We start from the raw sequence: 14,873 nt of genomic DNA on the forward strand, positions 1-14,873 counted from the left end.
AGTGCATCTCCTTGCTTTAGCCCACAGTGAATTGGAAACGCATCTGACAGAAACTGACCTATAAGAACTCTGCTCTAAGTTTCACTGAGACACTGTGGGCCGTATTCATAGACATTCTTAGCGCGGGCTTTCGGTGGATGATCAGCTATCTAACGTTTTTCGTATTCATAAACCAGTGTCAGCGATATGATATGAACCCTGTACAATTAATCAGTCGATAGCCGGGGCTAGTTTAGCACGCTCGTAGCGTGGGCTAGCGAAATGTCTATGCATAGCATCCTGAGTTTCTTGGGAATACCAAATTGAATAAGGATATTATATAAAACTTCTCTCTTAACCGAGTCATATGCCTTTTTGAAATCTATGAATAACTGATGCACTGTATCCTTATACTCCCATTTTTTCTCTAATATCAGTCAAATACACAACATGTGATCAATAGTTGATCTATTACGCCTAAGACTACATTGATGATCCCCAATAATTTCATCTACATATGGAGTTAATCTGCTCCAAAGAATATTGGACAAAATTTTGTATGACGTCAATAAAAGTGATATTCTTCGAAAGTTACTATAATGGTCTTTTCCCACTTCTTAAAAATAGGTTACAATTATGGACTCCTTCCATTGTTCTGGTACAATTTCCTTTCCCCTAATAGCAAGTACAAGCTTATAAATTTCGCTACATAATGCGCTTCCACCCTCTTGTATTAATTCTGCTGGAATTTGATCGATACCTGCACACATGTACTTTTTCAGATTTTCTATCGCAATTCCGACTCCATAAAGTGTGCGTTGTAATAATAATAATAATAATAATAATAATAATAATAATAATAATTATTATTATTATTATTATTATTATTATTATTATTATAGTTATATAGAAGATCTGATTCAATGTTATTATATTATGTGTTATTATAGGAACAGTACGAGGTATTAAACTTCAGGAACTGAAATAAGCCTTAAATCATCGTTAGGAACGACATAAATAAATACAAGGAAATATTTCATGCACTTAAGCCTTTTAATGGAATCGAGTTTCTAAAAAGACTAATGATTAAAGTGGCTGAAATAATTCGTTAAAAGTAGTAGTTAATTTCGAAAAGACTGCATTTTAAACAAAGTACCTATTCAGAGAACAATTCAGAAGATTTCTGATTATATTGAGAAATGTTAAAAAAAAAAAGGCAAGAAAATTTGTATATTATCCACTGGCCCTTGATGACATCACTAATACAGCGTAGCTTGCGATTTTTATCCGCGGGGTTGATGATGAACTCAATGTTAAAGCACGAGCCACCACTGGTTGCAGTTCTCATGCCAAGCGCCTCCCCTGTCTCCTTACTCCATAAGCTGCCTCTCGTATGTAGTCACTGCATTTCTAGTTTTGGTCACCGCTGATCTAACATCAGGGGTACCAGCATAGTTTACCGACGTCTACCTTTCCTCGAATACTGGGATGTAAGAAAGTAGACTGGTATTATAAAGTTCAAACACTGTGAAAAATAAACCATAAATATATTTAAAAAGAAACTTAAAATCAGTTTAGTGTATTGTTGAACAACTGCCTACCAAAGTCCTACTACTATTTTCTAATTATTCATTCCATAATGTTTGGTAGGCTAAATTAGGTTCCAATATTGAGGTAGTATTTATGAAGTTTCAATACGTGAGAATATTACATTTTGAGAAGCAGATGGAAATTCAAAATGTTTCATATTTATTCGTGGAAATAAAAGAAGCAGTTAAATTTACTGTCAAACAGTGGAGTGCCAGAAATACAAGTTTTGGAAACACTGCTCTGCAAATCTGCACATAACTTGCCTGTAATATATCGAAAAGTTAATCATTATTGTTGAACACTGTGGAATGTAAGATCATTTTACACTCACCAAAAGTAATTACAAAAAGAAATCCACTTTTCTAATATGCTTTCAAGTCTACTGACGCCGACCCTAAATAACTAACTATACTGTGTGAGAACTGCAGCTTCAAAATATCTTTCAAAAATCTCCATCAATTTAAAATAACTGCTAGCGGACAAATAAGGATTCGTTATTATTTTTTTTATAGAAATACGAAAACAATAGTTTTTGCTCGATCGTGTTTTTGCTGTATTTACAGCTATTGTTGTTAGGCCTTGAAAGTTAGAATTCCCACACAGAAACTTGTTGCTAAGGAAACCATTCTTCATAACACAAAACTATACTGAAACAGACCCATTACAGTTCACTTATTGTTACTTAGTTACCATTACAGTGCAGTTTTGAGAAACTTTGGAATAATATTGCTCTAAATTTTCAATGCAACATATATTGTATTTGCAATTTCAAAAATATGATCGTGCAAAAAATGTTGTACAATACAAAATATCGTTTTTCAAACTTTTTCTCGATTTTGTAAAAAGAACTTCTCAACCTTGTATCGTAATATACCTAGTATAGTCTACCATTTCTCTCAGTGTCGCCAATTATACTTTCGGGTTTTCTATAGCACGAGACACTGAAGTTTTTAAAGAAAAAATAGAAAAATTGTCTAATTTTCAGAGGGAAGGTATTTTGGAATGTTTGGAATTCATACAGGATGCCAGTAGACTTGAAAGAATATTAGAAAATAGATAAAATTTGGAAAAAATTGATCGGTGTACGTAAATTAAGTGATTATTTAACACGTGAAAGAAAGCTAGAACACATCAAAATGAACGCGAGATGTATATTTCACTTCACTTTGTGTACGGAATGCATACCAAAAAGCCTAAACTAACCTAACCTGTCACAGATGCCAGCATCGTAAAACTTAAAAAAAATGCAAGTTGAAAGTTTTAGTGTCGCGTGCTATAGAAAAGCCGTTGTTTCTTTATGCTTAAAATGTAATTTAAAATTGGAAATATGTCTTGAAAACGGGGAGGAGCGGGGCTTCCGCAGGTTGAGCCCCCTGCCCACGCCACTGCTATCAAAACTGAATGAAGTTGGCATCCGTAGCTTCGAATAGCGCTGTCTCTACGAAAGGTCTATGTAACAAGAAAACAAAACAACATGGAGTGGTACATATCTGACTCCCGTCACACGTGTAGCGCTCCACTCTTTATCAGAAGATTGAAGTTTAACGTGTAGCCTACACAAGGCATTGTTATCGTCCATGCAAAGACAAAGTTAATGTTTCCATCTATCAGAGACAAACTCGCTGTTTGCATTACAAGACGGAAGCCACCAATTACGACTAATTTATGGCTAAGCTAACAATTGAGAATAGCCGCTGTTTCATTCGAGACTTTCGATCTATCGAAATCTTCCCCCTGCATCGGAGACAGACGAGCAACGCAGCAATGCGTAGGACGAATCAAATTGACATTGTGACCTTGGATTAACGATTCCAGCAACGGAGCCGAGAAGCAAAAACCTAATTATTCAGAATGAGGAGCTGGCCGCGCAACTTTCATTCGGAGGCCGTGCACAGCTTTCTCAGGAGAAAGCTATCATAATAAACAACATGGCTACCAGCCGAATTGTCAACCTTTCGAAACTTGTTACAGACTACCCAAGAAAACGGATTGCATTCAGAACTGGGGGTGCAGTTCGGACCTCGATGCGACAAGTATTGTTTAACGAAAATGAGTTAGTGTTATGGTCGGGATAATCGCGGTGGCGATACTGGTACATGCAACAATACACAACACGCATTGTTGGCCAGCCCGCTCACCGCAGTGACCAGACTGATGCGTGCCATAGACCAGTCTTGCACTCACGTACTTCAATCGCATTTGCAGCCTCCCTCACGTGGCTGACTTGAAAACTGGAAAGCGAACCAGAAGCGGGTTATGTGCGTGCACAGGCATGGTTTCAACGCCCGCCTCGTCCTTGGCTCGCTCCAACAGTATCGCTTCTCTGTTTTCGTGTCACCGACATCAGTTTTTGTACACAAGTTAAATTACTTCAAAATCCACAAAATTGCTCCCTTCTCTGGAAAATGACCACCGAAAAAAAGAAACTCCGCGGGCTGGAAGATGCACCTTAGCCTAGCCTGACCTGACTGCACACTCACGTCCTCGTCGCTGCCAAGCTCCTGGTAGCAGGAGTCGCCGCTGCCCCGCCGGGAGCCGCCCCCGAAGCACAGCACCCTTCTGAACAGGCCCGCGAGCGCAGAGCAAATGCCACACTGTTGCATCCCGCCCGCACCCCGGGCCGGCCGCGCTCCGTCTGCTCCAGCCATGCTGCAGACCGCCAGGCTGTGTTGCCAGCTCGCACGCAGCGCTCCCCGCGGCCGCCGGCACGAGCAGCGATCAATACACGGAGCCTGGCACTCGGCGCGCAGCAGTGGCGATACACAATAAATAAATAAATAACTAAATAAATACTTACAACTGTAACGGTACACCACCACTGCCGTCGCTCCGGAACGCGGATCAGAATTCCTGTGCTTTCCATGTTAACTTGCTAAATTTCGGTTACACTTCTTCCGTTTATGTATTCCCTTTTCCTCTTATGCGATCGTATCTCAAACACCCAGGACAAAAACACGTGCTGAATCAATTCTGCTCGAAATGAAGTTTGCTGTGAAAACACAGCACTTGAAATTCGTTGAAATGCGAGCTGCCGATGCTTGTATCCAACAATATCTCCCCCCCCCCTCTCTCTCTCTCGCTGTTATTAATTTATACTCGCTTTAACATCTCTGGTCACTTCGCGAGTTAATCTTTAGCGTGAAATCGTAGCTAACGAGAAACACAGGCTTAGGCGCGACGTCACATTTTAGTCATAACATGGCCAACATTGAACAAATTTATATAAATGCACGTTTAACATGAGTTTAATATAGCTATATCAGACGATTGTCAAGATGGCCATGACTGGACCACGATAATCACGTAACTCCGATTCGTGCCGATACGTGACTCCGTGAAATCCGAAGGCCTGTGTACTATTGTTGAGGCTAGTTCTATTGTTGTGAACTAGATGGGGACTGTATATGTATTACTGATTTGTTATGAATATGATTTCGGTGATGAATGATATTCAGGGATGTTGTGGCTCGAATTTCCTGGCATTTGCCTTACGGTTGAGGGAAAACCCTGAAAAACCTCAACCAGGAAATTAAACCCTACCGGGAATCGAACCCGGGCCTTCTGCGTAAGAGGACAGCATGCTGACCCCTACACCACAGAGGTGACCTTAATGACGCTGTTACTGCTTTACAAAAAGTGGAAACGTTTACCAAAACGTCATGATGTAACTGAACAAATTATGGAACAGTTACCAAAATTTGAGGACAAGGTTTATTCCTCAGGAGCAAACAGTCCAAAATAACTGACCTTTTGTAAAATAATCACATGAAGATCACACAGTAAGAATAAGATATGCCTAGGTAAATTTCGTAAAGCTTTCTGGATTGGAGTTAAAAATGTAATACGTCAGCCAGCTTTGCCTCTAAGCAGCTGAACAATCTTACATCCTTAAGAATACGTTTAACTCGTTCTTCCAATGGTCTAGTCTTCAAATGCTACTTCGGATGTCATTTCAGTTATACCAGTGGTTACGGAATCAACAAGGCAACTTTGATTTTGGAGGCACTGAATATGCCGTGTGCTCTGCTGCATATAAATGTATAAATACTCAGCGTTCAGGTAGGGACGTAGAAAGTGTTACAGTAAGGAAGGGATTGTAGCTGTAGGAGAAATCACAATCATACAAGTGCCTAAGATACGTCATGCACAATAATGATCACCAGCAGTAAATACATTGTAATGAATTTATAGGCTATAACAACTTCTACAAAAGACAAAGAAATAAGGCACAAACATTATTTGAAAATTGAAATATTTGTGATATATAATTACGATTTTATGACTTTTTATTTATAAATTAACAGTACTTCACGTTAAATAATATAATATATTCTTCTAAAGAAAAACAGCATGTACTGTACTTGAATAGATTATGTTGTCACAAAGCTTTGTGAGAAGGAAACAAACCCCGGTACGTAATAGGATATTACAATGCGAGGTGGGGAAGCGAGTTTTTCAATTTCCGAGATTTTGTAATGCAATTCACAAACATGTATTGTACAACATTTTTTGCACTATCATACTTCTAAAATTGCTTAGACTTCAACAAACAAAATTTGATAACACAATCCCAAGGGAAAAAATGGAACTCTCTGCATCATAATCCACAGTTAATTCCCGATTTACCACGAAAATCGTCTGTAGCTGCATTTAGATTGGCAACAGGCCATGACTGTTTGGCCAAACACCTGCATAGAATTGGAATATATCAGTCCCCTAACTGCCCATTGTGCAACTCAGACCAAGAGATGGATTCGGAACACCTCAAAATCTGTGCTTCAGTGGCTGGCCATGATAATATCTTTGAAAAATATTGGAGTGCAAGAGGTCAAATGACTTTATTGTCAAACGCGTGGCATTAGAAAACAACAATAACAACTTTTAAAATTGCAAATACAATATATTTTGCATTGCAAATTTAGAGCAATATTACTCCAAAGACTTCGGAAAACTATAATGTAATGGTAACTAAGTGGTGATAATGAGTGCATTGTAATAAGATACGAGCATAGAATTCTGCGCTCATTGGTAATAAGCCTATTTCAGTATAGTTTTATGTTATGAAGAATGGCTCCCCTAGCAACAAGTTTCTGTGTGAAAATTCTAACTTCCAAGACCTAACAGCAATAGCTGTAAATACAACAAAAAACACGATCGTGCAAAAATACATAGACTGATTATACAAACTGAAAAACAAAATTGTAAGTATTTTCTAAGTTTTTGTTTCATTGCTTATTCGTTGCAAAAATGCAATGTGTGTGTGTGTGTGTGTGTGTGTGTGTGTGTGTGTGTGTGTGTGCTCCTAATGCCTACTCACTTCACTTCGGTTTCCGCATATTGCGGATAGATGGCAGAACTCTGATCCATTTTTCAATTTGTACACTATTTCGGCAGGCCACACTGTACATGATATGTATCTGTGAAGAGTTATGTCGTGTACTGGGGTGAGTGTATGTGTAAGTGTAGTGTAGGGAATGGGTGAGGATGATGATGGAGAGACAGAAATCCGGTGCTGGCACGTAGTCCTGTCGAATAACACCACGGGGCCCGCCAGGCTTAACGTCCCCATCCGACGGACGAATCACTATCAACAGTGACATATGCCTTCCCTTCATATGCACTGCGGAGAGATTTGAGATTTAACCGGCATATTGGTGCACAATCTAGTGATTGGAATTCGTGCACCGTCATCTCTCCTAGTCCCGAGATAGAAATTTTACATGAAAATCTCTGACCCCGACGGGAATCGAACCGAGGCCGGCTAGTCTGGAGGCAGACGCGCTACCACAAACCTAACTAATTGTATATAATGTCAAAACACATTTTCCTAAATTACAAGAATTCATTTTTCTCACTTTAAATACCTGTTGCAGACGTTTGACTTTTATTTTCTGATATAACCTTCTCTATTTCAGGTGATATTACATTAGCAGCTGTAATCTTTAAAACAGAACATAAATGATTGCCTACCATATCAGTGCACTCCTTAGCCTAGATTTGTTAAGTTTCATTTAAAAAATCTGTTTACACGTAAGTATCGCCGAACATTGATTTTATTTCTAAGACAATTTTTTATCTTATTATTTAATTTTTTTTGTTAGGTTCGTTTATACACCCTTTAACATCTGTGGTCATATCAAGTGTTTAAGATCTGCAGGTATATCAGTAAGCTGCTGTTATCATTGTTGAGTTCCTGTTTCAATTATTGTGTGTTGTAGATGGCTTGTGTCAATGTAACTGATTTTGAATTTTGATTAATGTATATGATATTGGTGATTGAGGCGGTAATGAATCATGGCATGTAAATTTCCAATCCGGCATTTGCCTTTGTGACTGAGGGAAACCATGAAAAACCGGCTGGGCACGGGAGTTAAACCGGCATCTCCCGAATGCCAGTCTCAAACGCTATCGTCTGAGCCAACTGAGGACATTGTGACGTCACTAGCATGCGTTCGAGTAGTAAATTTGTAGCCGCTTATCACGTCTGCAGGTGAGGCTCGAACGCGTGCTGTTGCTGGAGCGAAGTACGGTAGAACCTCTATTATCCGTGGGAATGAAGGGGCTGCAGTCAACGGTTAATCGAAAATCGGATAATCCGTACCATAAAAAGTTTACATAAACTAAGTACATAATATTTTCGTAATTTCCTCCGAGGTCTTTTCTTTTAATACGCCAGGTATGAATCAGAAGTTCACTAAATTAAGTCTTTTTTTTTTACAATTCATGTTTGATTTTCCGATAAGTCGGTTATTAAAACATTATTTATTGTACTTATGTCTGGTTTTCAACGACGGGTTTTTAATGGCCAAGAAAACTTATGACGACTGTCTGTGGAAAGATAGGAATAGTAGAGGTCTCATGTTGTAGATTTACAAATTTTATACAGTTTATATTTTATTTTCCATTAGCCTACATCGCTTACAGTTATAATTCCTATCTCGTATTGTGATGTGAGATGAACCACATTTTCTCTTTCCCCAAACCACTCAATTACTTGCACTTTTTTTCCGTAGTACAACATGTTTTCTTTTAACACTTGTAGAAGACATTTTGCCTAGAAGATAAACAGTACGGCCACTCGAAGAGTAGGCCATAATGCGTAAGGGTAAAGGTTTATAAAAAACACTCTGTAGAAAAAATTCGTACTAATATAATGTACAGTGCTTCATATTTTTTTTCTGCGAGCGTGAAAGACAGTCGGATAATCCACCAATCGGTTAATAGGGTGACGGATAATCGGGGTTTTACTGTATACGTATGCACGATGTTTCACTGTAAACGATGTCGCAAATCGTTCCTTTTGAAAATCTTATATATAATTGTATATCAAAATTTTTAAGATAAATCTAATTGAATTAATCACGAGACGTTGTGAATTAAGATAAACAACACGCATTGCGTCACGCCTTCACATCGCATCCGAAGCGGTCCACGTCGCTAACTCGACCAGATGGAAATCACACAAAAGCTGTCTGAAGTGTTACGTTCTCAGCAAACAAGTACCGGCGTGCTGTAGATTGAAGAAAATGCAGTTCGCTGCTGACACGTATCGTCAGAATCCCATTCGGTGTAATCGAGTACGGCGCGTATTAAATACAGGACGATCCGCCGAAAAGTGGAGTCCGTCGTCAGCCGTCCGGTTTCGCCACTGCTCGTCCGGATATACAGGGTGGAAGTGAAATAGCCTTGCAGATTTCCAGCACGAATAGCTCATGTTGTATGTAACAAAAAACTGTAATATATTGGTGGAAAGTTCATAGTTTTTTCACCAAAAAAAATGTTTTGCCCTAATGTTTAACAATCTCTTTTTCGGTAACTATTGCGAGTATGATCGTGATTTTTGTCCATATCGATAGAAAATCTAATAAAGAATAATTTACCCTCTGGCTGGAGTATTTCAATAGTGTGTAAATTTAATTTTATGCGAGATCGTGCGTATTTGCTTGCTTTCCGCACAAAACCAATACGCGGTAAGTGTGAAATACCACATTCAGTATTCCCAACGTAACACACATAACAATTTCCCTCTTCTTACCGCTTAAGCGTCATATTCATTTTACTGCTTTAGGCTTTTAACATATTATTTTTAAAGACGTTCAATATAGTAATAATTGTAAATTGGAAACTTACCACTGCAATTTCACCTAAATTGCACTGTTAATTATTGTTTTTAAATATTTGCAAAAATTAAGTCAACTCTACAACACCACAAAATTTACTGCATTTGTAATGCAAGTAACATTAAGGAAGCCGTGAAAAAATCAACAAGATTCCAGATTCATCATAGACTGGGGGAAAAAAAAAGACAAACGTATATCACGACCTGCTGCAGTATAGTAAACACAGAAAACATTTTATAGGAACAATGTTGAAGATAGATATATTTGTTTTCCAAAGTTGCCGTCATTGAACAGAAACCAAGATGGAGATTTCATTGCAACTAATTAGAAATTCCTCTTTCAGGTATGTAATAAACGATCTTCGCACAAAATAATGTACGATACACGAGAGGAATGTTTGTTTTCATGTTCTCGAAAATTAAAAAAGCTCAACTACGTTTCGCTTTTTCAATCTTTTCCTCGAACATGAAAACGTTAACATACCGCTCTTGTAACGCATATTACTATTAAAAACCTGTAAATTCAAGCCCTTGCACGATCCAAGCAAGTGGCAACGTCTTGGCAGAGACACACCGAGTTCGTTGACCTCTTACATCAGCATCACGAGTACAGTGTGTTAGCGGTGATGTTGCTGGGCTGCTGAAACTACAAACTTAATTTTCTAATTAACCGTGCATTTAATTACAAAACGTAACACAGGCTTTCCATTCATTTACGGTACCCTATCCTCCCTTTCAAGCTGCAGAGTTATTTCACTTCCACCCTGTATAGAATATCATATTAAATGAATATATAAACTAACGAAATAATGAATACTAATTTAATTAATAGGTCATCAAGTCATACAAGAAATGAATAGCAATAAATTATCAAAGCATGTCACTAGGCCTGCTTCCACGCACTTCTCACACCTCGGATGAAGGACTGCGCTCGAATGTCATGAACTCCTTCGTCCGTTAAGTTTTTTGTTCACAACAGTCCTTTTTTATTACATACAGATCCCCGCCTACCCAACACGTTTATAACCCTACGATTGTGAAGGAACTCCTGTTTCCGGATCCTCTCGTGTCCCTTCAGTTTCATGTAAGCTCTCCTTCTCCCTGAATGTTCCACAATAAAAATCCTACATGCCAAACACAACACTCAATCACAACGAACACGACACGCGACAAATACATCCGAACTGGGCTGTTGACTGTTGGAGGGATTCCCCGTCACACATTGGCGACCTTGAGCGCGCAGCTATTCCTCCACCGCTCGTTGGATCCCGCAGTATAACAATCATTTATTGTTTGTTTGCAAAATAACATTTGTTTGCAATTTTTTGCAACGATTTTATACTTGAATTTACATCGGAGCAGTGAACCAATAGTGGTAATCACATGTCTCCAGGAAGTCATCTTCAAGGAAATTGAAAGATGTCGTAATGATAGAATACAGCGAGAAGAGACAGTACATCCCTGGAGCTCAAACAAGGCACTGAAAGTGAGTCATGTGATACTTCACACTCTCCTCTTACAATATAGTGATCATCTTATACGTAATGTCTTCTGTTTTCATTTCGTTCCTATACTAGGCCTGTATTATTATTATGATGATGATGATTATTATTATTATTATTATTATTATTATTATTATTATTATTATTATTAAAATAGCTTGGAGCAACAGTAACAAATATAAATGATACTCAGGAGGAAATTAAACACAGAATAAATATGGGAAATGCCTGTTATTATTCGGTTGAAAAGCTTTTATCATCCAGTTTGCTGTCGAAAAATCTGAAAGTTAGAATTTATAAAACAGTTATATTACCGGTTGTTCTGTATGGTTGTGAAACTTGGACTCTCACTTTGAGAGAGGAATATAGGTTAAGGGTATTTGAGAATAAGGTGCTTAGGAAAATATTTGAGGCTAAGAGGGATGAAGTTACAGGAGAATGGAGAACGTTACACAACGCAGAGCTGCACGCATTGTATTCTTCACCTGACATAATTAGGAACATTAAATCCAGACGTTTGAGATGGGCAGGGCATGTAGCTCGTATGGACGAATCCAGAAATGCATATAGAGTGTTAGTTGGGAGGCCGGAGGGGAAAAAGACCTTTAGGGAGGCCGAGACGTAGATGGGAAGATAATATTAAAATGGATTTGAGGGAGATAGGATATGATGATAGAGAATGGATTAATCTTGCTCAGGATAGGGATCAATGGCGGGCTTATGTGAGGGCGGCATTGAACCTCCGGGTTCCTTAAAAGCCAGTAAGTAAGTAAGTAAGTAAGTAAGTAAGTAAGTAAGTAAGTAAGTAAGTAAGTAAGTATTATTATTAGTTGATAACTCTCCGGATTCTCTGCTGTTACTTGTTCTTTTATAACCTATATCAGCTGTGGATGACAGTTTGTAAGAAACAGAGTAGTGAAGGAATTATATTATGTTATCATAGGGTTGATATACTTTCCGGATTTTCCGGGAGAATACCGGAATCGATATAGGCATCCTGGCGTCCCGAAAATAATTCTCGGAACGCATAAATGTCCCGGTTTTCAGCGAAGGAAGAAGGATGGAAAAAATGTACGTTTCCTTCCTTTTCACACGACTTTATTCCCTTCAGCTTATGGACATTTAGCTGAAAAGGGTAAAATAAATAAATAAATAAATAAATAAATAAATAAATAAATAAATAAACAAATAAAGGATTTGGCGAACACAGGGACACTGAAATTCACGATTCATCTAGGAAATTCATATTTAATGAAACATCCGTTTCTTCATCGGTATGTGAAGAACAACCTGTCATGATCATTGTTGTCGGCATTGCTCTATGTTCCCTCTGCCTGTTGCTCCAGACTTTTTGGTATTTGAAGTTGGTTTTATGCGACAGTAGTGCCGTCCACTAAATTCTCTGATAATTTTAGAAGCATTGTCCACAATAATGCCAAGGAAAATACTGCGTTTTTGTTAGCAAACTTTGTTATATCGATTACGAATCAAACGAAAATGTAGAAAAATATTGATGAAGTAGAACATTATGTGGTGGAAACTTTGTATTTAGTATTAGTCTATATCCTGGAGGCAAATTTGTATGTTAGTAAACATTTTTGAAACATTTCCTGCAGGCAACAATGCAGAAAACTTTTTCAATTCGCACATTTTAGGGATGAAAATAAAGTGTCCCTGTTTTTAAACATGACAACTCTACATTATCAACATGCATTCCACCTTCCGACAGTGACTGCAGGCTATTAAAGCATTTCCATCTATTCACTATTTATGCAGTCATAGTGCCGAACACGTGATTTCTTTCTTGGATGTAGAATTCTTTTTCTGTAAGACTAATTTATTTACTGGCGCATGTAATGTAATAATTAAGGAATTAATAATATTTATTTTAAACGGAACGCAAAACGCTGATTTAGTCCAATGGATTTCGCCACGTCTTCGGACGTGCAAGTCAAAGAGTCGAGTGCTCAGGATGACGAGCCGGTATCGAACCACTGCTGACGTCAGCGGAAGTCACGTCACGGGAAACGGGGTCAAGGAGCGACCGGCAACTCGGTCATCCTGCAGCCTGCGGATCACGGTGTGCGAACCTCCGATCAATATGCGAGTCAACAGACTCTGCCGGACTGGATGGCCGCCACGCCCCCGATCTTCTTCTTCTTCTTCTTCTTCCTCTTCTTCTTCTTCTCTACACAATCGATCGCGATTCGGACCCGCAATGCGCCCGGCATTCTCGGGTTTTATAGATACCATCGATATCACTATCGATGAATCGATGCCGCAACTTGAGACGAGTACAGCCCAGAGGGGCTGCAAAAGTCGATTTCAATAAGCCTGATATTGAAAAAGTGGTTTTCCGCTGTATAGCGTTTTCTCCGAAGTATTTTCGTACACAATATCCACAAGCAAATTCGTCTGGAAATGATAAACAATCAGTCTTAATGACGTATACATTATACAAAGTGGCAAGTTACCAATTCTCATACTTTCTTTTCTTACATAAAGCTATCTGAAAACGACAATATTTCTCATAAGGCACTTTAGTCGGAGAAATTGATTATTTACATTTACATAATTATGACAGCTACTTAGAGTAAATGTACAGTAATTAAAGAAAAATAACTTCGTGAAACTGGAGTACAACATGCTGATCGCGAAATCTTTACCTTTTTCGTGGACTAATTCACTGTCAGAAATAATTTCTGGACATTAAAGAAGACAGATATAGGCCTACGTGCAATTCAAGCAACGGAGATGAGATCAGTACTGGGAGTAACAAGAGAAGATAGAATAAAAAACGAAACGATAAGAAAGGAGCTACATATATACAGGGACATCATTTTATTTTTACTTCAGTTTTTATTGTACCTCAGTTTTTTAATGTACTTCACTCCCACCCTTTCTACTAATGAAGTTCAACCGTCCTCCACACAGATCCAAGACTGCATATAGTATATACAGGCATAGTAGCCTTACGGTCATATTAAACAGTATGTTACAAAAATATGTTCGCGTTTTCCAGTGACTAAAGAGCTTTCAATATTGAATCATTTTCGCACAGGTACTGTCGTCCATTCGCCTACGTCGTATCCCGGTTTCCCCCACCAGCTTTTATTCGTCAGCTAGTGGCTGGGCTGTCTTAGCTCTTTTCTGAGAACATTAATTTCTGTTAGGAACTGGACTCTATGTAATATTATACAACTGTTTAAAATAACTTAAATAAAAGGGCCTCGTTAAGTAATTAACTGTCACGTGATTCCTCCCTTTCTACGACCCTACGACATAACCACTTGGACGGACAGTAGATAGCATGTATGAGTAATTTTATCTTTTCGGATCGGGCAGAAGTGAATATTGAATTTACAGTACGTAAGGTACTCTTTTATAGAGTAGGTACAGAATTATTTCAACATGAGTTACTAGTACGAAGAACGAAACTGGTAATTAATTGGGATTAGGTACAATAGTCTATAGTGCGATAATATGCACATTAGAACTGAAGCCTGTATCGAAATGAACGGCCACCATTTTCAAAAATGTGTTTAAATATCCATATTATGATTATTTTTCAATTTAACTTCATTCTCTATATTGTACTCTAATGTGCTGTTGACAGTATAATATACATTGCATAATGAATACGTCCGCATGGACAGCTCAGTTCGTGAGTAAAAACACTCCTT

At 38.3% G+C, this 14,873-nt stretch overlaps 1 protein-coding gene across 6 annotated transcripts in view; it reads right to left on the minus strand.

Annotated features, from left to right (window-relative positions):
* Window positions 1-14,873, minus strand: part of LOC138706776 (uncharacterized) — a 153,653-nt gene that overhangs the window by 90,660 nt on the left and 48,120 nt on the right. For 3 of the 6 annotated variants that reach the window (XM_069836459.1, XM_069836455.1, XM_069836456.1), the window contains exon 1: window positions 4,050-4,232. The exons of 2 other annotated variants lie outside the window; for them this stretch is intronic. In XM_069836459.1, coding sequence (XP_069692560.1) covers window positions 4,050-4,217 — 168 coding nt within the window. In that variant the 5' untranslated portion in view covers window positions 4,218-4,232. Of the gene's footprint in view, window positions 1-4,033; window positions 4,233-14,873 lie in introns of those variants that run through there. One more of the 6 variants, XM_069836460.1, reaches the window with a different exon arrangement.

The sequence above is a fragment of the Periplaneta americana genome, chromosome 9 (genome assembly GCF_040183065.1).
Source record: "Periplaneta americana isolate PAMFEO1 chromosome 9, P.americana_PAMFEO1_priV1, whole genome shotgun sequence".
NCBI lineage: Eukaryota > Metazoa > Arthropoda > Insecta > Blattodea > Blattidae > Periplaneta > Periplaneta americana.